Genomic DNA, 23,719 nt, shown 5'->3' with positions numbered 1-23,719 from the left:
ACCTGCGCAGCGCGCCGAGTGGGAACATGCACGGGCGGAGCAGGCAGTACAATACGATGGACTAGTGGGATGGAACACGCATGTACACTACGAGATTGGACTCTTCTCCGACATCATGAATGCTGGTACTCATCGAGTAACTACTCTATACCAAATATATTTCAGGCTGTTCATACTGGTGTTTTAGAACTTGATGATGATAATGTGACAGGCACCCTTCACCGGAACATCACATGTGTACTTGAGTCGCGGCGTCTCTGAATCTCTGTCTAACTACGAGATAGCTGCTCCGCCGTTCAGGAAGGTCGTATTTGCAATCAAATGAAAGTGTATTTACACGCGCTTTCGTGTGCATTTTAATCTATTATTCAACTCATCATTATGTGAGATCAATTCCTGAAACCAAAACTAACGCCGTTCATGCCATTTACCATCAGATGCCCCCACTTGTCCTATCCGACTCAAATCGTCGCTTCACAACAGCGTAAGCGGCGCGATCCACTCGCACTTCGGTGGCGTGACGGGTATGTCTTCATCATCGTTGAATCGCCCTAGCTGAGCAACACGTTTGTAGATCTCCTCTAGAATCCTACCCTGCTCGCCCTCATACTCTTCTGGTTTGCCTTCCTTGTATCGGTCCTTGGGATCGATGGGCTTGCCATCTGGTGTAACACCTTCAACATGGGGGCGCAGTGCGGAGCTAGGCTGCGCTATTGAAGCCGGCTGAGAGGTAGCCTGAACGGGAGCGGGAGGGTTGCTAGGTTGGCTCTGTGTCTGGGTGGTGAAGGGAGAGGCTGAAGGCGTGGAGGCTGCTGGCGCGGCAGATGTTTGGGGCTTCAGGAAGGGGTTGGCAGCGGCCGGCTGCGTTCCGCTGTTTTGAGGCTGTTGGGTGCCGAAAGGAGACGGCTTGCTTGGTTGTCCAAAGGCCGGGGTGGTGGATGATGCAGCACCACCAAAGGGGTTCGCCTGTGCAGGTGCTTGTGTAGACGGCTGCTGAGGCTGGCCGAACGGATTCGGCTTCTGGACCTGTTGAGCTTGCTGGCTAAACGGTGAAAGTTGAGCTGGTTGCTGGGCTGCTTGACTGAATGGTGAAGACTGGCTTGGTTGCTGTGCTTTGTGGCCGAAGGGAGATGGACCTGACGAGGCTTGCTGACTAAATGGTGACGCGCCAGACGAAGCTTGTTGGCTGAAAGGAGAGGCATTGGCACCTGGTTGAGCCGCCTGTCCAAATCCGCTCTGTCCAAAACCTGGTTTACTGAATGGGCTTGGATTTTGTCCAAGAGCGTTTGCTTGGCCGAAACCCGACGCCGCACCTGGTGCTGATGGCTGGCCGAAAGCAGATCCAGAACTTTGGCCTATACTGCTGACTTGCCCGAAAGCGCTTCCTGTACCAGGAGCTGATGGCTGGCCGAAAGCAGATCCAGAACCTTGACCCATACTGCTGGACTGGCCAAATGCGCTACCTGCACCAGGAGCTGATGGTTGGCCGAATCCGGAGGCACCAAAAGCAGGCTTCCCAAATGCACTCCCACTACCACCGCCCAAGGCTGAAGGTTGACTGAACCCAGAGGCACCAAAGGCAGGCTTCCCAAATGCACTTCCACTACCACCACTCAAGGCCGATGTTGAACTTGTCTGAGCGGGTTGACCGAAGGCCGGTTTGCCAAATCCTGGATTACCCAACGCAGAAGCAGCGCCGAAGGCCGATGTTGAGCTTGTCTGTGCTGGTTGACCGAAGGCCGGTTTGCCGAATCCTGGTGTAGAAGTCTGCCCGAACGCGGATGGTTGAGATGAAGCTGCAGCAGTCTGGAACGGGTTCGCTGGTGCTTTGATGAAGGGATTCGCAGCAGTGTTAGACGATCCAGTAGGATTGCTTGCTGATCCGCTTGCTGCAGTGCCCTTGGCGATGTCGATGCGGTTGGGATGTACGTTGGCACCCTCTGCGACATAGTTGATAGCACCTGTGATGTCATCCAAAATCGCCTTTACTTGCTGTTGCATCTTCTCGCTCAGCGCTCCCTCTTCTTGTTGCTACAGACCGTTAGTTATCAAGAACCCAGCGCTGAACTTCAGACTTACCGCTGTAGGCTCATTGCCTGCCGCGCGTAATGTGTAGTACCGGGATCGAAGCTCCTCTGGACTGATCTCGACAGGCCCCTCGATGAGCTGGCGCGGAGCATCTTTCCCGGGACCGTAGCATGAAAGCGGATAGATCGGCCGCTCTTTGGCGAGATCGATCTGAATGGCGTCCTTGTCTAAGCTGAAGGTCGATGATTTCTGATCACGGTTTCCACCAAATGAGTTAGTCCCGCTGTTATCACTTGGGCGATAGCGGTCGCCGTTGAAAGCACCAAAGCGGTTATTGGTAGAGCCTCCGCCAAAGCCGCCTCCGGCTCGAGCTGCATCTCGCGAACTTCCAGGATGCTCGAATTTGCAGGAATCTCCGAACTTGCAAGCATTGCGCTGATAGAAGCCACAGACAGTCATGTCGCCTTGCTTGCCGTTATAGCCTCTTTGTCCGGGGTCAAGATCTGGAGTTCGCAGTTGACTGGGGTTTGTTAGCAACGGTGAGATTTTACTTGTGTTGTCAACTTGTGGACGTCAATGAAAGAGGCAGTCGCGGCTGGTGTGAACGGAAACTGCGAGGGTTCCAAGGTTCCGGCGGACGGACGCGACGCGCTAGTAATTAACGCGAACAAAGCACGTCAACTAAGAAAAAGACCGAACAGGCCTGCAGCCTACATCGACGTGAAAACCTACAAGATAGGTGACCTAGCGTCGATGTAGGCTCTAGACCTGTTCAGCTTTTTTCTTGTATAAAGTGAGAGCGCCATATCTTGCCCAGGTGGTTGCGATTCACACAGCAGTGAAACGCCGTTGAAATCCATTACTTGTAGTTACCTCTGCCCATCGAAGCGCACTCTCGGTGTTCCCGGCCCTCTGCCCGTCTCTGCCCATATCGACCGATGCATGTGGCACTGGGAATGCTCGTCGCAAAATCGCGCTAAGCAATCAACGTAGACAGTATGGAAGTAGAGTAGAAAGAGTTGACGAGACGAAATCAAGCACCTACCGTAGCACGGCAGCTGGTGTATTATAGCTGCTTGTCGAAAAGGGTGAATCTCCTTGTGCGTCTGGGTGTTGACGCTTGCCTCTGCAGTGGTGTTCACCGTTCAATGTTGTCGAGGACGGAGAGATGAACGCTAGGCCATTTCAGCTTTAGCGTCACATTCCGATGAACCGGACCTTCCACGTACGCGATCGTCGTCTTTCTACGCCTCGCGCATTAATGCATTCAGCGCCATGTACGCCCAAGCGCACAACTTCATACCAGTGTCAATTCACAGAGTGAAAGTCAGGACGCATCGCAGACACTTGCGCCTTCCTGAATGCTAGTCTAGTATTCGCGCAGTCCCCCTTCGACCTTTCCGAATACAACTTGGCATGACGGCGTAGATGCACGCTTTCTCCATTCTTACTATCGGAATCTTCGTCGCAGGGTACTCGACCGCCCGTTGGGATCTTGTGACGCGCGTCTACGAACTAGGTATCTTTGCCTGGGATCACGGCGTTGTGACACGGACTGCTAAGGGTTTCTGCCTGCTGTCCCTGCTGTTCTTCCTCTTCATACTACCCGTTGTGCGCATCGCGACACAAGAGACAGACTTGGTCAGTATGAGCCTTGATCGCACTTCCGGGTCCCTACTAACAGCATCAAACAGCATCCCCGACTCGCAGGCACCGGCATCTCTGCGCGCGAGCAGCTCAAACGTCGCGGTTCCTTCTAGTCTAGCGGGGTAGCAGGATGATGACATGGTCACACACAATGGGTTGATGCGCGTATTCTGGCCGTCAGACGCTCCAAAGGACTCTGCGCCGGGCGTTCTGGTGGGGTTCAGAAACTCGAAGTCAGATGTCTTTGTGGTAGCTGTGCTTCAAGAAGTCGAGTTGCGTCAAGTCGAGAACGCGCTGCTTGTCGGGACCTTGCTGCGACACAGCCCACACGATGTTCAGGAACTACTTCAACGATGCGGACACTCCTCGATGCGCGCTTTGGGCTACGTCAACCCCAAGAGCCCAGTCGAACAGCCTGATACCGACCTCATCGTAGTCCATACCGACCCCTCGTTCCGCTTTCCGCGCCTTCATTATCCTCACGAACCGCTCGTGGCTATGCAAGTCATCGTATACGACCGACCGCACCCAACGCGTATGCAATACCTCTCGCTCAAGCCTATCACGCTCGCATTAGGAGACAAAACAAGGGTCGCGGAATGGGATGTAGCTTTCGAGGAGCTGGAGAAAGCAGAAGAGAAGGAGCGGAGAAGGAAGGCACATCTCGTTGAGAAGCTCAAGCTGCACACGGTCATTGCACACCCGCGCACTCAAAAGGAGCTGGCGTTGCCGATGCTCATCGAGCAGGTGAACTGTTCGCACGAATTGAACGCCCTATTGCAGAAAAACATCGGTATGATAGGCAGGCGCATGAAGCGAGCCTTGAGTGTCAGTGAGCGGGTCGTCGAGTCTGCGAACGATCTCTGGGACTATATATGGCTTGTCCTCCATTATGCGTTCAGAGTCTGGGTATGGCCGGTAGCCGCACAACTCTTTATCTTTGGGCTCATCACCCATCGCATAATGGGAGAAGCCGTTCTTCAGCTTCTCCATTGGCGACCAGGTTCTTCCGACTCGCCAGCTCTGAAAGACATCTCCGCGACGGCGCAACAGATTGACATACGATTACAACAGTCCTGTTACTGGCCCATTCAGTATCTCACCTTACGAAGGAGGAAAATCGACTGGGAAAGCATCACTAACAGTCATCCGGAGTATATCCGGTTCTACAATAGTCTGTGGCTGGTTGCCAACGATGTCATAATGGGCATCGCTGTTGGAACATTCATCATCGAGAACGCTTCGTTCGTGGCTGCTCAGGTCGATACCATATTCAGTACCTGGTCAGTCGACGGTCTACGGCGCATGATATCATGGCTTATGGGATGGCCCGGAGGCTTGAAATTGAACACTGAACTGGCTGCGTTCCTGGGCGACCTTTTTCTTTGGGTCATTGATTACTGGGCGGGATGCATATCACTCCTGCGGCCACATCTACCTGCGCTGATCCAGATCATTGGCTTTTCTGCTTTCGCTGGCGCCACTATGCCCATCTCAATCTTCTCGGACCTCGTTTCGCTGCTGACGCTGCACATCTATTCGTTTTACGTCGCGTCTGCTCGCATCTTTCATTGGCAGCTTACGATAATCATATCCCTCTTCCACCTTTTCCGAGGAAAGAAGCGCAACATCCTCCGCAACCGAATCGACTCATGCGACTACGACTTGGACCAGCTATTGCTCGGCACTATTCTTTTCACACTGCAGTTCTTCTTACTGCCAACTGTGTTCGTCTTCTACTTGACGTTTGCCAGCGCACGCATTGCTGTCATTGGACTAAAAGCTGCGCTGGAGATGGGGCTTGCCTGTCTCAATCACTTCCCGCTCTTCGCAGTCATGCTACGACTGAAGGATCCTGGAAGACTACCTGGAGGAATCTGTTTCGAGCTACAAGACACGACCGATCTTACCTCTAGCACGACAAGCGAGACAGGCTCACCGCCGACGGCCTATGTGTTGCTGAAGGTAAGTCGAACTGCTCTATCCTGTGATATACGAGAACTCATACTACGCAGTCGATCCCGCTGTCACTACGTGCGATGTTCCAACCCTATTTCGACCTTGGCGATCGCATACGCAAGCACTACTTCTCGCCTAGCGTCTTGTTGTATCTCGTGTCAGGGCAGTTTGTCCCACCGATTCACCGCCGCAACTTATACAGCTTGCAATATAGCATGCTCCCCGCCAACAGAGCAAGTATAGGCGAGCTGTGGAAGAAGCTGACAGAAAGGAGTGCCACGCCATCGCACAGGCCTAACGGGTACGCTGCGATGCCATTCAGGAAGGACATACTTAACGGTAAAAGTAGAAAAGTCACATGAAACTTCAAGTCATCTGTATTTGTCTTATGTCTCTATTTCCTCATGCCTCTGCGTGTCTTCTGCATCCCTCTGTTATGTCTTAGCTGCGGCCGCGTGTTGTTGCTCTACGAGAGACATACGTCACCCGCTCTCACATGCTATTTTCACCTTCACCTCCAAACCCAAATCGGAAAAAAAAGAGGGCAAAAAAGAATCAACTCAACCCCCACCCAGCATCTGCTGACCGACGCCCACTCCGAATCGAACGGCGCGCCCTCCTGAGTTCAGCCCTTTGTGTGACAAATCCTTCTCTTATGTGTTTTTTCCCATTACCAGAGTCACTTTTGGTTTTGATGGACATGTTGTCTGTTTTTTCTCTAGGTTTTTCTAATCCGTGCAATGCACTCTATGTACCCGTCAGGAGCCCACCCGAGTCCGCCAAGTGGAGGAGAGTTGATGGTGGACGGGGTGATGTTGGGATTTATATCTTCAGGTAAAGGTGGGTCCTGTGGGCGGTCATAATGGGTGGGCTCAGGTGAGAGGGCTTGCATGCAGGGTGGCGGGGCTAGGCAGACGGCGGGCTAGGGGAGGGCGAGGTGAAGGTGAGTCCTAGAGCCGGTATGGCGTGCACGAAGAAGTTGCGCCTGTATCTGAACTGTTTGGGGTTCTGCCAACATCAAGATGTTGGGTGAGGAGTGTAGTCGGGTCTCACATGGTGATGACGACATGGCAAAGGTGCACGCAAGCGAATGTGAGCGGTCAGGCAGAGGTCTAACATAGTGAGGTTGATCAGGTAAACTTGCAAAATGCCAAATTGCATCAGGTGAGTGACCGCATTATCTGAGGCAGGTACGCTGATGGCAACACATGTGGCTACATGTTCAGGAAGTCGCGACTATACTTATGGCACGTGCTTGTCCTTTGCCCACCTGGGCAGTATCCGCATCCTGATACTACACCATGCTAACGTCCTTTGCTTCCGCCTTGCCTTACGATCTAGCGGCATCAGAAGAAATTCATTTTCTCGACCGCTTCCGTCGCCATGATTGTGGGTCCTCTCACTCCATCCTCATAAGCCGCTACACCAATCACAGATCTAGTCCTGCAATTCGGCCTTCACCTTGATTGCGACTTGCCATAGACGCGTATCTGCCTACAGCCAAGTTGCAGACCAACGTCTCGTATAGCTGCAAATTTTCGACAATCCCTTCCTCACCTCTCCTCACACCACCCTCCGCGATTCAAGGCCACCTGGACGATAGTGCTCAAGATGGAGTCACAAACCGCTGCACAAGCTGCTAGAGACAGCACTATGAGGCAAGTCACCTTTCGCGACCATCTACCACCGGTTCTGATATGTTCAACCTAGGTTCAATCCGGCTTCCTTCTTGACTGTGCGCGTCGGTCCTGAAGGTTCTCAGGAAGACTTCTTACTCCACGAAGGCATCCTAGCCGGACGCTCCGAGTTCTTCCGCCGCGCGATGAATGGCAACTGGTCTGAGAAGAAGAATCGACTTGTCAAACTACCTGAGGACGACCCCAAGATCTTCGCTCTCTACGTTAATCTCATCTATATGGGTGCGATGTACACCCAAACAGAATATCAAAAGACGACACCTGTCGAATTCCAAGCACATACTCTGGCAAATGTCAAGTTCTACATCCTCGCTCAGAAGCTGCAAGATACGCAAGCCAAGAATTCCGCTTTGGAGACCGTTCGTACCGAGATCAGCGCCATGTCGTTTGCCGCCGACAGACTACCCAACGCCGAGATCGTCGAGTTGATGTATAGGAACACATTGAAAGGTAGTCTTGGACGGCGCCTCATGGTCGACATCTGGACCTGCATCAGCACGAAGAGTATTCTCGAGACTAGTGAACACCTTTGCAGGGACTTCCTCGTCGATCTCGCCTACTCACTCCATGGTGAGCGTCCAATGCAAAATAGAAATTTAGCATATAGAAAGGGCTATACTGCATATCAAGAGAAGCTTTGAGTAGCCATGTACCGGCTTGCACAGTACGGTCGTGGAGTTTGCCGTCTGCGGAAGGAACGGCATGGTTGGTAAATCTTCGATGAGAGCTATGAGACAGAGAGGTGAAAGCAATCATATACGGAGCATGTGCATCTAGTCAAAAAGCATGGCAGACATATAAAGCTTGCAAGTCAGGACGTTCGCTTTCCATTGATTCAATACGTCCCAATCCTGAAAACTCTAGGAAAACTTAGTCGCATTGTCATGTGTTCGTCTTTCAACTTCGTCTGTTTATTCTTCTTATCCAAAAGCAGATTAAAGACTCGATTCTGCGCCTCTTTTCGGGCAGTGTACCGTGGTGTCTACATCGATCTGACTACTCATCCGCTATTATATCTCTAGCTAATGTATACGTCTAGCATCACTTTTAGTATTGTCAGCTCAAGTTTTGTTAGTCGTCCGCATCTTGAGTTTTTCACTGATTCCACGTTTATCAATGGCTAGCTGTAGGCGGTCGCTCACCGCGCGCAGACGCCGATGATGTCACTCGAATTCACCAGTCACCGCACCAGATTTGTACAAACGAACCTGCCGCTTCGAGCTTTTTTCTTTCGCTTACACCCAGCTCAAAATAGTCTCCTTCCAAAAGCCTCCCGCCATTTCCTACTTCCCTAACGTCAATCAGGCCACTCTGCCATTATCGTAGCGGCCATGGCGACTCTCCGAGCAGGCGTGAATACAGCAATGAAGTGAGTATTCGCATGCCAGATTTCCAGAGCGAGTAGCTGACTATAGCAGCTTCGATCCATCCAAGTTTGTCACAGTCATTGTGGGCAAAGAGCCAGATCAACAGCGGTTTTCAGTCCATGAAGGAATCATGTGCGCACGTTCTGAATTCTTCCAACGTGCCATGAACGGCAACTGGACAGAGAGCAAAGAACGCATCATCAGGTTGCCGGAGGACGACCCAAAAATTTTCAACATCTACATCAACTTTCTCTACACGGGTTACGTTGTTACCAACGCCATCGAAGAACCGAAGACTGCCACTCATATCGTGGGCGAGATGCACGTACTCGGCCGGCTTTACGTGATCGGTGAGAAGCTTCAGGACAAGGCTACGAAGAACTCCGCCATCAAGAGTCTGCTGGAGGTCGCTCAGGAGAAAGACGCGAACGGGAAGATCTACAGTCCATCAATCGATACCATAATCAACGTATACCAGGGCACGTGTGCTGGCAGTCTTGGTCGTCGCCTCTTGGTAGATTCCTGGGTCAAAATACACCCCGAATACATGGCCAAGAACGCGGAGACTCTGCCCAAGGAGTTCCTCATTGACCTCGCCGTCGCACTTCTGGCCGACCGTCCAGACAACAAGCCGAAGCTGGCTACGATGGCAAATGTGAGCAACTACATGGAGAAGATGGATTGATTCCCCACAGAGGCACCAAACACTTTCTATTGGCTTGAGTCAACCGCAGCACAGATTGAAGCAGAGCAAGCATTATTGGAAGATCTGCAGTGCTCGATCATGTGACAGGAGTCGAGGTCGCCGACCAGGACATTCTTGAAACTATTGCCGCGATACGTGTCAACGAAACGCAAAACGGGAAAGCGAAGCAGGTTACTAGTCAGAGGCTACAACTGGGTGCACAGGATTTGGTTCAGCCTCAGGTGGTCCGAATCATTTCCATCATGTATGAAAACGAAGGCAAACTCCCTATACACACCATAGTGACTCATCATTGTATTCACAGACCTGAGATAGCAACGAACCGAATGACATTAACAACTAACCCCCTCATCCAAACACCATAGAAAGTCCAAGTCTCATACATCGTAAATCGCAGACCCTCAAGCAACAGGATCCCAACCACCGCTCAAGGCTTTTTCAACCGACACAAGCCGCCGAGAAGATATGCAAAGAACAACAACAACAGCAACAAATTACCTCCTTGCAATCCACGATAAAGGACAGAAGGCTCATCCCCAAGAACACCTATCAATGAATAACGCCAAAAGCTCAATCATATGCATATGTGCCAGCTAATACTGGCTGTTCCAAACATGTATTATAATATTCCCGATGAAAAGGTTGATTCGTCGTCGTCAGAGGGAGGTTGCGGCCAGTGGTCGGGTTTGGGTATCGTGCTGCCGGGTTCGCCTTCGTTAGGTTTGCGACCCCATACTACGTAGCTAGTAGATGTTAGCATCCGCCTCGTCATATCGTGAAATGTTCAGTATGCGACTTACAAGTTGTAGTAGGCGTGCACACTCTCGTCCGCGAGCGAGTTCCTCACATGCGCGAGGTAGACTTCGACCTCTGCTGGTGTCCAGCCCAGGCCGGTGACAAAGTATTCAATAGTCCATCCGTGCAAACCAACAAGCATGTTCCACATGCAAAACTTGCCGTACATGTTCGACTTGTTTTCTTTTGGCCATGGGTTCACGGGTAGAGCGAAGACCTCCTCGTGTACATCCACGAATCCAGCCTCTCGGTACCACCTCTTTAGTTTGTCCGCAATGCGTAACGGCCGGCCCAGGATGTGCGCGGCCTCGTCTTGCAGATTTGACCATTCAAGCAGCGGGTAACTTTCCGGCATGCCTTCGGCACACTGGAGCTTGGAGAATATCTCCTGCGACTCCATCCATCCACCAGGTTTCAGATTGTTGAAGCCCTTTTGTATGATTTCTCGGAAGTCTGTGAAGATGCCGTGCATGAAGCGTGTGTGGACGTAGTCGTAGGTATAGGGTTGTTTCTCGGGGAACCACCATGATGTCTTGAGGATGTTGTCCAGCCAGAAGTCGACGTTGTTGGGCAGTCTGTCTTTCTTGGGTTGGATCGCGGATAAGTCGATGCCTTCAACCTGATGTCTGGTTAGCGTGGCCACGAAGAGAGTATTGCATCGCGTACCCGCCAGTGTTTTGGAGCCTTTTTTGCTGGTGCTTGTCAGTCGTCTTTCTATAAGAAGCTATAGGCACAGCACATACCCATCGCGATGCACCATTGTCCGGTGCCACAGCCAATGTCCAGCATCCTCGACGATCTCTTTGTGTTCAGCGGCGCGAAGTAGTGTTTGCCTTGCAGCAGTCCTGTTATGATGTGATGTTCCCATTCCAGGCGATAGATCTCGAGCTGTGGGTATCCGAGTCAGCGAAAGGGCGATGGGCGAATCTGGGTTCTAGCAGCGCGTACCTCGTCGTTGGGAAATGGGTAGGCTGGAGTTAATTAGCTAAAGTCAGGCGAAAAGCCATTCGGTAGGTATGCGTACCTCCAGCATGAAAGCCATGGTAAGTTCGGCCGTACTTCTTCTCGACGCCATACATGCTTGGCGTGAGGCTTTGCACCTCGCTGCAATGTGTAAGCGCATGGAGTATACGAGGGGTGAGGAGGAGAGGTACAAGTCGTTGAGTTCTCCATCTGACGGTGCATCCGACTACAGATCGCGATTAGTTTGGAGTCCATGGTACGTATGTAGTGGGGAGAGCAGGCGGCATACATCAGCTGGGTCGGCCGTCGAGTGTGTGAAGTCGGTGAGATTGGTGGCACTGGACAGCGGCCGCAGCTTGGTCTTGCGCACACGGTCAGTCGCAGAGGTGGCCATGATGTCTTGGGGATGCGCTACGGTGCGCTACAGGACTCGCCCCGAGTCGTGTCGAGGAAGAGGCGAAACCCAGCGGAATGGATAATGTCGTTCCCAAGGCCCTGGCCTTGGAGGGCGCGCCGACAGCGAAAGCGCCGACGGGAGCGCTAGGGGGCCAGTCAACCCCGCAGTCCTCGCAACCTCGACCGCCCTGTCTGCTGCCAGCTGTTGCAAAGACCCACAGCCACGACCAACGTGTCGAATGACACCGACAGCTTTACGCCTCATCCTGCCAGTACCGAGTGCGTGGCTTTGGACATGCGTCACTCCTTCCGAGAGATTGGGCCACCAGCTCACCGACCACTCCCCGGGTGCACACCATCAACACGCCCGTCAATGTCTCAATGCCACCATTGTTGTCTTCTTCCTTTGCTTCTCGGGCGCTAGCACGACCTAAGCCCCGGCTTCTGACCCAGTTCTGGGACTGAGACCTGATCTGCCTTGCTCTGCTGTGTGTTTGGGGCACAGTTCTCTAGCGTACACAAAGGACTTTCCCAAACGGCTTCCTACCTGCGGCTATCGGAATTCCAAATGCTTCCCTGCCATTGTCTCTATCATGGTTTTCGTCTTCGTCTGGCTCAGCCACTCGTAGCTCGGCGTTTCCGGCGCCTTGGCCGCGTGAGCTGCATTGGAAGGAATGCGTCGGGCGCATCAACCAATGTATCGGATCCGGGGAAGGCCGTGTCAAATCATGCCATTCTGACCAAACTGGCGGTTTACCTGCCACTGCGGCCTGGACCGTTGGACCGTTGGGGAGAAACGTTCGCAAAGCTGACAGAATCCGTACCGACCCTCACTAGTATCCCAGCGATGTACATGCAAGGTCTGGCTGTTGAGAAGTGCATCATGTCGGGATACTTGCTGCAAGGAGAAATCGCCGAGGTATTGAAATTCTGCCACTTCACAAGAGAGGCCTGGTCAGCATGCAATGCAATCACCAAGTCTGTTGGAGTCGCAGATAGGCGTGGTGGTGGATACAAAAATCAGCAAGGAGACGACCGCTTTCGTACGAACCACTCAAACCGTAATGCGCCTGTTGTGGGGGTGCGTAGTATGTGGCAGTCGTTGCGGGCTTTGAAAGCGTTCTGCCTAGCATCATCCAACGGCGTCCCCTGCTATGCCATTCACCGTTCGGCGACCATGCATCAAAGCGCTGAGCTGTCATGCATGTGCATCTTGAACAAGTAGGCCAGGCATGATGGCCTGTGGTGTAGGGTCGTAAGTAGCGCGCTTGGCGGAGATGCTAAGAGCTTTCTATCAGACGTGGGCAATGTTGACTTGTTTGTATCGAGTAAGAGTGACGAATTCTCACGCTCAACATCACTGGAAAGTCGCTTGCTGGTACCTCTCAGGATTTTCGGGGGCGTCTCTAAGGAAAGTACCTCGTTCGCAGTGAAGAGGAGGTAGACCTGTGTCGTAGTAGGTGCGCGAATGTCACTGCTGTCTGAAGAGCTTTTTTGGGCTGTCGCCCCTACCTTGCAAGGCGAAGGCAAGAATGGCTTTTCCACTCTCGAAATAGGAAGTCGCCTGAGCTGAGACGTGACTACCCCAGTATGATCTCTCCAAACGTCGTTGTCTCTCAGGCGGATCCAAAGACAATCAGATTGCCACGACGGTATATCGCATACTGGCCAAAATCGTAGCCACGACAATTCTTTGTTAGGTCTCTCACCTAAGTCACCTTCACCTTTCACCATTTCATTCTTCGTGCAATGGCCTCACTACAAGTAAAGTGGCGCCAGGAGTATCGCGCTACCTAGATAGTATATATTATCCATGCTAACCAGCCAACAAGCTTACCACCCACGTCACTCTCGGGAGTGTAAGGACATCAACTAATAGATCAGCAAGTTCAGCAACCAGGGCATCGCGATGACGGTGTCAAAGACTCGGGGCGCCGCACGCAAAGGTGCACACAAACGCGTACAGTAAGTTCTGCAGCGTGCACGACTCAAGACATCAGATCTGACAGTATCCGTAGTTTCGGGCGCCATATGGTCGATATCCTTGTCGGACCTGACGAACATCCTTTCAGTGTACACCAAGACCTGCTTTGTTCAAGTTCGGGCCACTTTAAGGAAAGATTGCAAAGCTCTCGCAAAGTCATCGAAGGCGAGTGTTCAATCTGCACTGAAAAGATGTTGGGACATTCACCAGTTACTTATTGCGAGGCTTGTGGTCAGAACTTCCACACTGGGTGTGTCCAAGAGTGGATGAACAAGGATGAAACCTGCCCTCTTTGCCGCAGGGATTGGGAGTACGTAGAGCCCACCAAGGCCTGCTTCGATGAACTCAGTTTGAGTGACTGCGACCCTCTGAGCTTCGACATGTATATGCAATGGCTATACACTGGAGTCATTACAAGCTTCCCCCTTGGCGACGTTGGGAATGATGTGCGAAGCCGCTTCAGACAACTCATCAAAGCACACATAGTTGGTGACAGCTTGCAAGACGCCCGCTTTCTAAAAGCCCTTCGTGAGGAGATTATCGACTACAGTTTGGCCACAAACAGACTTCCTGGACAAGAAGGTGTTGTGTACGCATATGACAATGCAAGCAAGACCTCCAAACTGTGGAAGTTCCTGGCGCATTTGTATGCTATGAAGGCAGGCCGAAACACCCGAAGAAGCTACGAGGATTACCCAGCGCAGTTCATACAAGAGCTCTTGCAGGCTTTGCTGGTGCTGCGCAGACGCAAACGCAGAGATGATCTGAAAAAGTCCTTGGCCGACTGGCTCTCTGGAGAGGAAGAGGTGGTAGAGGAGGACGAGGAGGAAGTTGAGGAAGAGGAGGAAGAGGAAGAGGAGGAAGAGGAAGAGGAGGAAGACAAGGACGAAGACGAGGACGAGGAGGAAGAGGAGGAAGAGGAGGAAGAGGAGGACGGAGAGGAAGAGTAGGAAGTGGGAGAGACAGAGGAAGATCAACAAGGCGAAACGGAAGAGGCAGACCGGGAATAGTGACACGGGACTGGATTATGACAAAAATGGTTATAGAGGACGGACCGAAATACTGGAGGGATGGGGCAATGGTTATGCTTAAACGGTTTGGCGAATGACAGCAGTCTCATACCAACAAATTCGGAGACACGCGAAGGAAGCTGCAGAACAAAAGAAAATGCAAATCACATTGCGTGAAGATGGTCTTCCCACCTATGCCCCGCTACTAATAATGTACAGGTACTCGTGCCATGGAAGCTTTTGATAAGGTATTATTTACCGGCCCTTCTTGACCCATCCTTCAAGATTCTCACGTGTATCAGCCAGCTTGCCCTCGACCATACCAACAGTCCCCTGCGCATGTGCCTTTCCAGTCTCGATGAATTGCGAGATCCTGTTCTTCATCCGCAGGTGGGTATCCGCAAGTACGGGGTATTTCTCTTCGTAGGTCCAGATGAGGTCTCCAACGTTCTTGGTAGTGATGGGCAGCACAAACTTCGCGGCGGTGATGCCGACAGCGACGGGGACGGATGTTCGAAGGAGGATGTTGCGGTTGCGCGTGACGATGGAACCGGCCATGGAGGAGACGAGGACGTAGAGTGCGCCGGGGAGGACCTTCTCGCCGGATTCCCTGGGTGGGGCTAATGAGCGGATGGTGCTTGTGAAGGAGTGCTCGAGACGGAGCGTCTCTGTGAGTGCGTTGTCGACGGCCTTCTCGCCGCGGACAGCCTGCTCGTACAGAGCCATGCGCGCACGGCCGATCTGGACTGCGAGGCGGTCGGTTGGTGTCGGTCGGTAGCTAGACTCTGGTGATAAAGAGTTCGATGGTTCTGTCAGGGCGGGAGCGGTAGGCGCTGTGGTGTCGACGGGCATGTCATCGTAGATAGGTTTGCGGTTCTACTTTGGCGTTAGTATTACGATTGATAAGGAAACTAAAGGCGCTCAAAAAGCTTTTCCGAGAGTTTGAGGGCGTTCCAACGTACAAAATGGTCGGCAGGTCGCTCCTCTGCGTATACGGTCCGTGGTGCGAAGATTGCTGCGGCAGAGAGGGCGGCCATGGCGGGGACAGCGGCGCGCTATGCGATGTCAATACACAGTCTGCCATCTCTTGCGGGCTACTCACCTGCCGTAACAGCGGTCTGAAAGCCATGTCGAGCGTGGGGCAGGCGCAATGGGTTGAGTCTGGTAATGTCCAACTGGTGATGTTGAGCTCAGAAGATGCGGAAACGGCCGTGCGAACGCCGCAAGATTCCCGCCCGTCCTCGGCTTAGCTATGACATCGTTCGTCTCGTCCGACTTCTGCCAGCCCACCCTTCACCCGTGCAACCCGTGCAACCCAATATGCTCAAGCGCCTCGCTCGCCCAAAGCAGTCGCCATGGGTCTGCCAACAATGCCTGCGCTCCTCCCAACGCCAACGACGCTTCAACTCCACCTTCGCCGCCGCCGCCAAAGCACGCGACACTGCGCCGCCCAGCTCGCTCTACGGCCTGTCTGCCAGCGGGAAGACAGATGACGACGCCCTGCGCAAGGTTTTCGACAACGCATCTTTCTGGAATGACTTCAAGCGCGCATCGCAAAAGGGAAAACCCACAGGAATAATAGGGAACCAATACCTCACCCACCCGCAGGGCTTCGTCGACTTCGTTACCGTAACAATACAACGCTGCAATGCCGTGGTGCAAAAGGTGGCGGCCGCGCAGTCGACGGAGGACTTCAAGCACATGGTCAAGGACCTGGACAAGCTCAGCGATCTACTATGTCGGGTGATAGACTTGGCCGACTTTGTAAGAGGCACGCATCCGGATCGCAAGTTCCAGATGATGGCGATGAAGGCCTACCAGACGGTGTTCCAGTACATGAACCAGCTGAACACCACGCCGGTACTGCACGACCAGCTGAAGAAGGCGTCGGAGATATCCGAGGTGTACGACACGTGGAGCGAGGAGGAGCGCATCGTTGCGCGGATATTGATGGAGGATTTTTCAAGATTTGGCATCGGACTAGACGACAAGACAAGGGAGCGGCTGGTAGATCTGAGCGGCGAGATTGCAGACGTAGGGAACGAGTTTGTGGAAGGCATGGCGCCAGAGAAACGGGACTTGAGGTTCAAGTCGTCGAAGCTGAGAGGGCTGGACCCCAACCTCGCAAAGGCGCTGACGAAATGGGGCGAGACCAAGATTTCTACGATGCATTCCGAATCGCAAGCGGTTTTACGATTCGTAGACGACGCAGATGTACGGCAAGAGACGTACCAGGCTGTCCGCACAGCCAACAAACCAAGCATCGCGAGATTAGAAAAGCTTTTGAAACTGCGCGTGGAATTGGCCCAAACCTCAGGCTACGAGACATTCGCACATATGACGCTAGAGAACAAGATGGCGCGAACACCGGAAGCCGTAAACACATTCTTAAAGGCACTGTATGAGGACAGCCGGCCGGCTGTTCTCGCTGATCTAGAAGAGTTGATGGAGTTGAAGAGAGGCGACGCCCACCAGGACAACTTCCCCGATCGCATCAACGCCTGGGATAAATTCTATTACACACAGAAGATGCTAGCCTCTATGGAGAGTCACTACAGGCAGCGCACGCCCGACTCTCTATCTGCTTACTTCTCCGTTGGCACTGTACTACAGGGTATATCGCGACTCTTCGACCGTCTTTACGGCGTGCGATTCGTTCCCAAAGAGACGCAACCAGGGGAGGTATGGGACGATGGTGTTCGCCGATTAGACGTCATCTCAGACACCGAAGGTCACATTGCAGTGCTTTACTGCGACTTGTACTCACGACCCGGCAAGACCCCCAATCCAGCGCACTTCACCCTTCGCTGTAGCCGCGAAATTCTCCCTTCCGAGATGGAAGAGATGGCCCACATGCCGCACCGCTTCTCCTCCCCCATCGAAGCCGCCACAGACGGCATGCCCGTATCCTACAACGCCTCACGAAACAGTTACTTCCAACTCCCCACAATAGCACTAATCTGCGATTTCAGCAAAGCCTCACACTCGCGCCCAACCCTCCTCAACATCCACGACGTCCGCACCCTCTTCCACGAAATGGGCCACGCACTGCACTCCATCCTCGGTCGCACCGCCCTGCAAAACGTCTCCGGCACCCGATGCGCAACCGACATCGCCGAGCTACCCTCGGTCCTAATGGAGCACTTTGCCTTCTGCCCCCACGTCCTGGGTCTCTACGCCCGCCACTGGGAAACTGACGCGCCGGTCCCCATGGCCGCAGTCGAAGCCCGACTCGCGATCGATAACCGGAACCAATATTCTGAACTCGAAAGCCAGATCTTGCTCTGCATGCTCGACCAAGTGTACCACTCCCCCATCGCCGCAGACCCCAACTTCAATTCTACAAAAGTATACCACGACGTCTACAACAAATATGCTTCTGTTCCTGAACCTGCTGGTACAGCTTGGCAGGGTTTCTTCGGCCATTTGTTTGGATACGGGGCTACGTATTATTCTTACCTCTTTGACCGTGCGCTAGCGGCGAAGATATGGAAAGATGTGTTCCAGCATAATGGCCAAGAAGGTAGTTTGGACAGGGAGAATGGCGAGCTATATAAGAATGAGGTGCTTAAGTGGGGCGGAGGTAGGGATGGATGGCAGTGCTTGGCTGGTGTGCTCAAGGATGAGAGGTTAGCTAAGGGAGGTGAGGAGGCTATGGCCGAGGTGGGGAAATGGGGGATTAGGGAGGCGAGGGGGAAATAGAGTCGTGATTGATGTCATGCTTTATATACGTTTAATGTTGCGACGCATGTATATATGATGGTTAGATGGTTAGACGGTAGACGATACGTTTAAACGCGCATGCATTCATATCATAGATATGGAGTTCTCAAATCAAGCAGAACACCTGTAGTATCCTTTATTACTTTTGAATCATGCGAATTTGGAATGCTACTTCGTGCACTTACATACTCCTCTCTACAGAACCTTATACGGCAGATACCCTCATCTCACACATCCCCTCCTACCCGCCCATCCCCCTCCCCCGATCCATAACCCCCGCCTTTATCCTCTCCACGACCTCCCTACCCAACCACCTCAACTTCCCATTTTGCCGACACGCCGCATCCGCCCACTCAAACACGCCCTTCAACTCCCTCAGCTCTTCAACTTTCCAGCTCTTCGCCAGTCTACCCAGCACCAACCTCGATTCGACAACTGTAGCTCCGGGATCCAGCCAGCTCTTACTGTGTTGATCAAGTGGCAATATGAGTCCCGCGTCGCTGGCAGATATGAACTGCGATAGCGCGGGAAGGGTGAAGATCCAGTGGAAGAGGAGGTTGGCCGTCTTGGATGATTGCGCATCGTTGAGGGCGACGAGAGTAGAACTAAACGTCGTGGAGTACGTATCATGGGCAGATCGACGGCGAACGTTCAGTGTTTGGTTGCGCTCGAAGGATTTGAGATGGAGTGGGTTGTGTACGAAATCTAGGGTCGTGGGCCAGTACGTCTGATCTGCTGTTTCGAGGCGGCTGATGAGATGGATTTCCGGGAGTAGACAGGGCGCTACTAATGTCTTTGTTTGTGGCTCCTCGTTGCCTTCTTGGTTGTTCTTGAAGACGACGTTGATGGGCATGGATATGGCGCGTCCTGTGTCTACGTCTCGCACAACAAGACATCTGGGCTCGGCGGCTAGTACCCAGAAGTGACGGAACGCCTGGAGATGGGCCCGCGAGTCTTGTACGTCAGAGGGAAACAGGGGGTAGAATGCGCAGATCAAACTGGCAATGGCTTTGTTGCTGCGACTGAAGGTCTGGGTACCACCCGCGATGAACAGAGTGCCAAAGGCCATGTGAGCTGCGAGATGAGAGCCGTAGGGAATGTCCGGACCGATGCGGCCGTGGAGACCGCGCAAGCGACGGAAGACTTCGAGATCGCCAGTTCCTGCCATGACAGTTGCGGCGGCTAAGGCAATGAGATCTTGGCAGTTCCGGACTGTGTTCTTGGAAAGCTTGGAATCATAGCGTACGGCAGGAAGTTTGTTGATACGTATCAGTTGATCCAAATACTTGATCAGGAAGTCGCGGACCTGAATATCTCCCGTACCAGCATGCTTGAGACTCACAGCCCACAGCAGACCTGCGATGATGTTGTAAAACGGCATTTGCTCGCTACGGAGTCGTGTAATGCCTTTGAGGTCCCAGGCTTCGCGATAATCGTACGGCAGATTCTTGATGATCCAGGTGTCCGAAGCTTCGATGGTATCCCACATGATGAGATGTTTTGCGAGGGTGCGGAGGAGGAAAATATCTGGACGAACGTAGTCGAACTGGGGCAGCGTATCGGGGATATCTATCTTACGCGCGACGGTCTGGTCGTGGGTCTTCATGAAGATGAGGGCGACGGCGATGACTGCTCCAGCTGTGGCTTGATCGAGGATGTGGACAACGTTGACGGGCTTAGGCGCTACAGCGACTGTCATGAGACGCTCAACTATACGCATATCGTGGAGACCTCTAAGATCTTTACCCTTGCCCAGGTTGATGAAGCCGAGCGCGAAACCCGCAGCCAGCCTGTAAGCTTCATCCCGCAAACTATCTGGTGGTTCTGATGGATCTGGAATCTCAACAAACTCGATCTCTGAAAGCATCACCTCGCTCATGCGACGGTGCTGTGTGTTGTAGTAGAGTAAACCAATGCCCATCAGGCCCGTGGTCTGGGTGTAGGGAGAGAGGTTTAGCTCGGCTGCTCCTTGTGGGAGCATTCTTGTGACATGCACCGATAGCAGTCTTGTAACCAGCGTATCCATGGTACCCATGAATGAGGCGGCCAAGCCCAACAATAAGCCGACCGAAGTCATGGTATGTTTGGGGGTAAGGTACTTGAAAGACAGCCACTTCGCAATCGTTCTCAGATGGCCATTTAGGCCAAGGCCAAGCAACAGTCCAGCGTGCTTATTCGTCAACTCTGAAGGTTTGTTGTACATGATCCATGACGTGTCGATGCCCTGGGCGTCTCGCGATATGCTGAGACCAGCTGCAGCACCAGCGTTAAAAAATGCCCAAAAGTACTTCTCCTCGGAGTAGTTTTGCCGTTCTGCAGTGACAACATTACCCATTGGCTTCATGAGACATGATGTCGAGAAGCCGTATAGCGGGTATTTCTCTGTCAGCAGAGGTTTCTTGCTGCTGAACTTGATCATGGAACTGCCTAACGGCAAAGAGAACGTGCGCACCATGACCCACTGCATAAGTGCTTTCTGTCCCTCGAGCATTGCTGCATCGTCTTGCCGGTTGTCAGCCTTATACTCTGCGACAGTCTGCCGCAGAGGCTCTAGCAGCGTGTATGCCTCCATGAACCGCCTATCTTCGCGGAAGATGAGTCGCGTGATGTAGTGCCGATCAACTTCAGATGTTGATTGGATTGCTTCCATTCGATCAGCGCCTTGACATATAGTGTGAACGTCTCGTGTTGTGCCAGCTGCATGCAGACCCCCGCCTGTTGTGGCCAAGTGGCTATCGTGGGCAAAGTCTGCAACTGGCGTGTGGCTAAGATCCAAGTCTTCGCGCTGGACGAGTCTGAGTAGTGAGCTCGACCATGTAGTAGGTGGACTCGCCTGACATCTGGTAATAGCTTCCATGAGTGGTGCTTTGGCGGCTTCCGGCAACGTGGCTAACAGCTCAGGGCTGATATTGCAGGTCCTGATCAGCTCTACAACCTTCTTAGGGCTCGATGCAGGATCTATGTCGCGGAAGAACCTGTGCAATGCTACAGTCCTGGGCGTTACCCCGGCTATGATCTCGTCGATGTTGATGGACGAGTGTGGAGAGGCTTTGGACTTCCGTATAAGCATCGCTAGTGTGGGGAATGGGGCATAATGCTGGGACCCTGTGACAGTGCTAATCCATTCCATGATTGAGGGAGGCGCATCCCATGGCTGTGCATGCAGCCGAACTTTGCTGATCAATGTGGTTTCGTCATATGCCCAATCCTGACTTGAACCCCCATCAAGATCGAAGAATCCACCCTGTCTCCAATCCCATGCTTCCCAACGAAGCCAGTACCCAATCTGTGCTAACACGGGTGCGAGATTCCCATGTTGCATATCAGAAAAATCTTGGCACAGGGTGTCAAGCTTGCGCTCTTCACGGAAGAGATGGAGCGACACCACAATTTCAGACAAAGACGATATGCGAAGATCCTGCTTCTCCGAGGGAGACATTCGTCTCCAATGGTCATTGGTGGCTTTGCCGATCGGTGACTGGACATATTGACGAGCAAGTTCGAGGCAAGTTGGTATCATGCCGTTTTTGATGCTGATCTGTTGAGCGATTGTTGGCAACTGGCGCTGCAGTGAGTCACGCTTGGCCGGCGGACTCATCGCCGTCGATGTCGGACTAGAGTGCAACGCCCAGGCCCAGGGAGAGGACCCCCAACTCTTGGCCTGCGGTGTCGACGTCTGGCGATTGCACATAAGACGCCATGCTGAGTCCTCGTCATCAATAAACTCGTCTGGCTTGGCTTGGCTTGCAGGACGCCCAGAACTTCTTCGCTGAGTTGACTTTGCACGAGTGACCGTCTTCCCCTTCTTCTCATCGATGAAGGGTACCGCGAGAGTGAGCAGAGTCGCTACGAAAGCTGTCCAATCAGCACTCACATGCTCCGCTCCCTCATCCGATAGCGATTTGCGAATGTTCCACCAAATCTCCAGTAGGAATTCGCCTGCATAGTTTGGTAGAACCGTTGAAAGCACTCGGAAGAGTTCAGCAACATAGCCATTCGAGGGTGACAGACGCAATACCATCCGATGGCGACGCAGCTCACCGTCATGTAGCTCTAATTTGCCGCTTTTCCCTAATGACGATAGCCCTCGTAACGGCTGACGCGGTTTTATGATTCGTCTTGACCCTACCGTTGCTCTGGTTTGATCGCGTTGTATGATGGCATACGGATCAAACATCTTCATGGAGTCCAAGGTGAGCTTCACCGGTAGGTGGCTACCCCAACCTGCAGTCAACGATATACAAGATTCCTGGGGATTTCTCGAATCGAGTTGCGCGATTCGCTCGACATGGCCATCACGGACTTTCACAAGATCCAGTGCGTTATCGAGCTGTCGCGAGCTGACAAATTTCGGTACGCAAGCATATCGAGGAGCCGCACTGGACGACCCCGATTGTGTCGCCGATGCGGATGGTGATAGTCTTCTTCGTGAGACTGCGAGCTCACATTCCAGTGGAAGTCGCAGTGACGGATGGGATATGTACAGGTACAGCTTTCTCTCATGAAGGGTTGCTGAATTGAAGGGTGCATTCAGCGTCAGTACCTTTGGCTCATGCCATTCCTACTCAAGCGTTAGTAACGTCATCTTTCTGGGAACGATGCTGACTTGCCTCAGTATTTGAAGGGTTCCCAAGGGCAAAGAGGCCACTTTTGAGGTATTGCGTGACTGGGAGCTCTGCGATGACGCTGATGATGAGCTCTTTGTGGAGTCCATCCCCAGGTTGTGGCCCTCCTTTACCATCAGGCGGTGCAAACAGATCATCAAGCTCGTCGTAGTCTTCTATAGTGTCGAACGTATCCTCGTCCATGACATCGTCCAGGGTGTCATCGATCGATACAGCACCTAAGCTCATTCGGGATGTAACGCTACCAGGTGTGGAAGCTCGATTCCGAGATTGTGAGAAGCCACCAAAACTTGTACGATCGTGACCTAGTGAGTGCCTACTTCGCTGACTTGCATTGAAGCTACCACCAATACTGGTGCGGGACGTTGCCATGTCCTGAAACGCGCTTCTGTCGAAGCTCGTTGAGAGTTCAGCCCGTGACAACAACGAGCTTACTCGCCTAGACTCCTTTGGCTGGCGGGTGATGTCGGAGTCGGGATTGAGCTGTGAGGCAAGAGCGTCGTCGACTGCTTGGTCAGAGAGACGTTCCTTGGTGATCTTGAAGGATGGGGGCTGAGTCTTGCTGCGTGGAGCACCACCAAAGCTTTCCCTCAATCTGTCAGCTCCACGAATTGCCGGCGTAGTTGCGCCTGTTCCCGGTGCAGTGCCGCCATATGAGCTACGGCGTCGAGACTTGGCTACTGGCAGAGGAATGTGCTGTTTGCGAGAACTTGATATTGATTTTGGCTCAAGATAGGCCGCAGACCAGATGGTAAATACATTAGTCTCGTGGTTTGCTGTGACTACTAGTAGAAGAGGCTTGTCATTACCACTGCGATC

General features: G+C 52.8%; 7 protein-coding genes across 7 annotated transcripts; 4 read left to right on the top strand and 3 right to left on the bottom strand.

Moving 5' to 3' along the window:
* Nucleotides 1-474: 474 nt before the first annotated feature.
* J4E79_003063 (uncharacterized protein) lies at nt 475-2,487 on the bottom strand (the record flags this gene model as incomplete). The annotated part of the gene is made up of 2 exons (XM_049351959.1): nt 475-2,031; nt 2,080-2,487. 2 exons carry the CDS (start codon nt 2,485-2,487, stop codon nt 475-477), a joined length of 1,965 nt encoding a protein of 654 aa, XP_049213430.1.
* Nucleotides 2,488-3,813: 1,326 nt separating this feature from the next.
* J4E79_003062 (uncharacterized protein) lies at nt 3,814-7,931 on the top strand (the record flags this gene model as incomplete). The annotated part of the gene is made up of 4 exons (XM_049351958.1): nt 3,814-5,640; nt 5,691-5,935; nt 7,345-7,901; nt 7,924-7,931. 4 exons carry the CDS (start codon nt 3,814-3,816, stop codon nt 7,929-7,931), a joined length of 2,637 nt encoding a protein of 878 aa, XP_049213429.1.
* Nucleotides 7,932-8,662: 731 nt separating this feature from the next.
* Nucleotides 8,663-9,383, top strand: J4E79_003061 (uncharacterized protein; the record flags this gene model as incomplete). The annotated part of the gene is made up of 2 exons (XM_049351957.1): nt 8,663-8,700; nt 8,750-9,383. 2 exons carry the CDS (start codon nt 8,663-8,665, stop codon nt 9,381-9,383), a joined length of 672 nt encoding a protein of 223 aa, XP_049213428.1.
* A 640-nt stretch (nt 9,384-10,023) lies between these two features.
* On the bottom strand, nt 10,024-11,556 carry J4E79_003060 (uncharacterized protein; the record flags this gene model as incomplete). The annotated part of the gene is made up of 8 exons (XM_049351956.1): nt 10,024-10,147; nt 10,205-10,818; nt 10,866-10,891; nt 10,943-11,087; nt 11,148-11,170; nt 11,224-11,303; nt 11,354-11,388; nt 11,452-11,556. 8 exons carry the CDS (start codon nt 11,554-11,556, stop codon nt 10,024-10,026), a joined length of 1,152 nt encoding a protein of 383 aa, XP_049213427.1.
* Nucleotides 11,557-13,589: 2,033 nt separating this feature from the next.
* On the top strand, nt 13,590-14,492 carry J4E79_003059 (uncharacterized protein; the record flags this gene model as incomplete). Its single annotated transcript, XM_049351955.1, has 1 exon — nt 13,590-14,492. The coding sequence occupies one exon, from the start codon at nt 13,590-13,592 to the stop codon at nt 14,490-14,492; it is 903 nt and encodes a 300-aa protein (XP_049213426.1).
* Nucleotides 14,493-14,807: 315 nt separating this feature from the next.
* J4E79_003058 (uncharacterized protein) lies at nt 14,808-15,681 on the bottom strand (the record flags this gene model as incomplete). The annotated part of the gene is made up of 3 exons (XM_049351954.1): nt 14,808-15,428; nt 15,515-15,607; nt 15,655-15,681. The coding sequence occupies 3 exons, from the start codon at nt 15,679-15,681 to the stop codon at nt 14,808-14,810; spliced, it is 741 nt and encodes a 246-aa protein (XP_049213425.1).
* Nucleotides 15,682-15,872: 191 nt separating this feature from the next.
* Nucleotides 15,873-18,254, top strand: OCT1 (Mitochondrial intermediate peptidase; the record flags this gene model as incomplete). Its single annotated transcript, XM_049351953.1, has 1 exon — nt 15,873-18,254. One exon carries the CDS (start codon nt 15,873-15,875, stop codon nt 18,252-18,254), a length of 2,382 nt encoding a protein of 793 aa, XP_049213424.1.
* Nucleotides 18,255-23,719: the final 5,465 nt, after the last annotated feature.

The sequence above is a fragment of the Alternaria viburni genome (genome assembly GCF_023758015.1).
Source record: "Alternaria viburni strain BMP 2772 chromosome Unknown scaffold_5, whole genome shotgun sequence".
Classification (NCBI taxonomy): domain Eukaryota; kingdom Fungi; phylum Ascomycota; class Dothideomycetes; order Pleosporales; family Pleosporaceae; genus Alternaria; species Alternaria viburni.
Note: the sequence above shows the minus strand (reverse complement) of the source record. Positions and strands in the feature narration are given on the sequence as shown.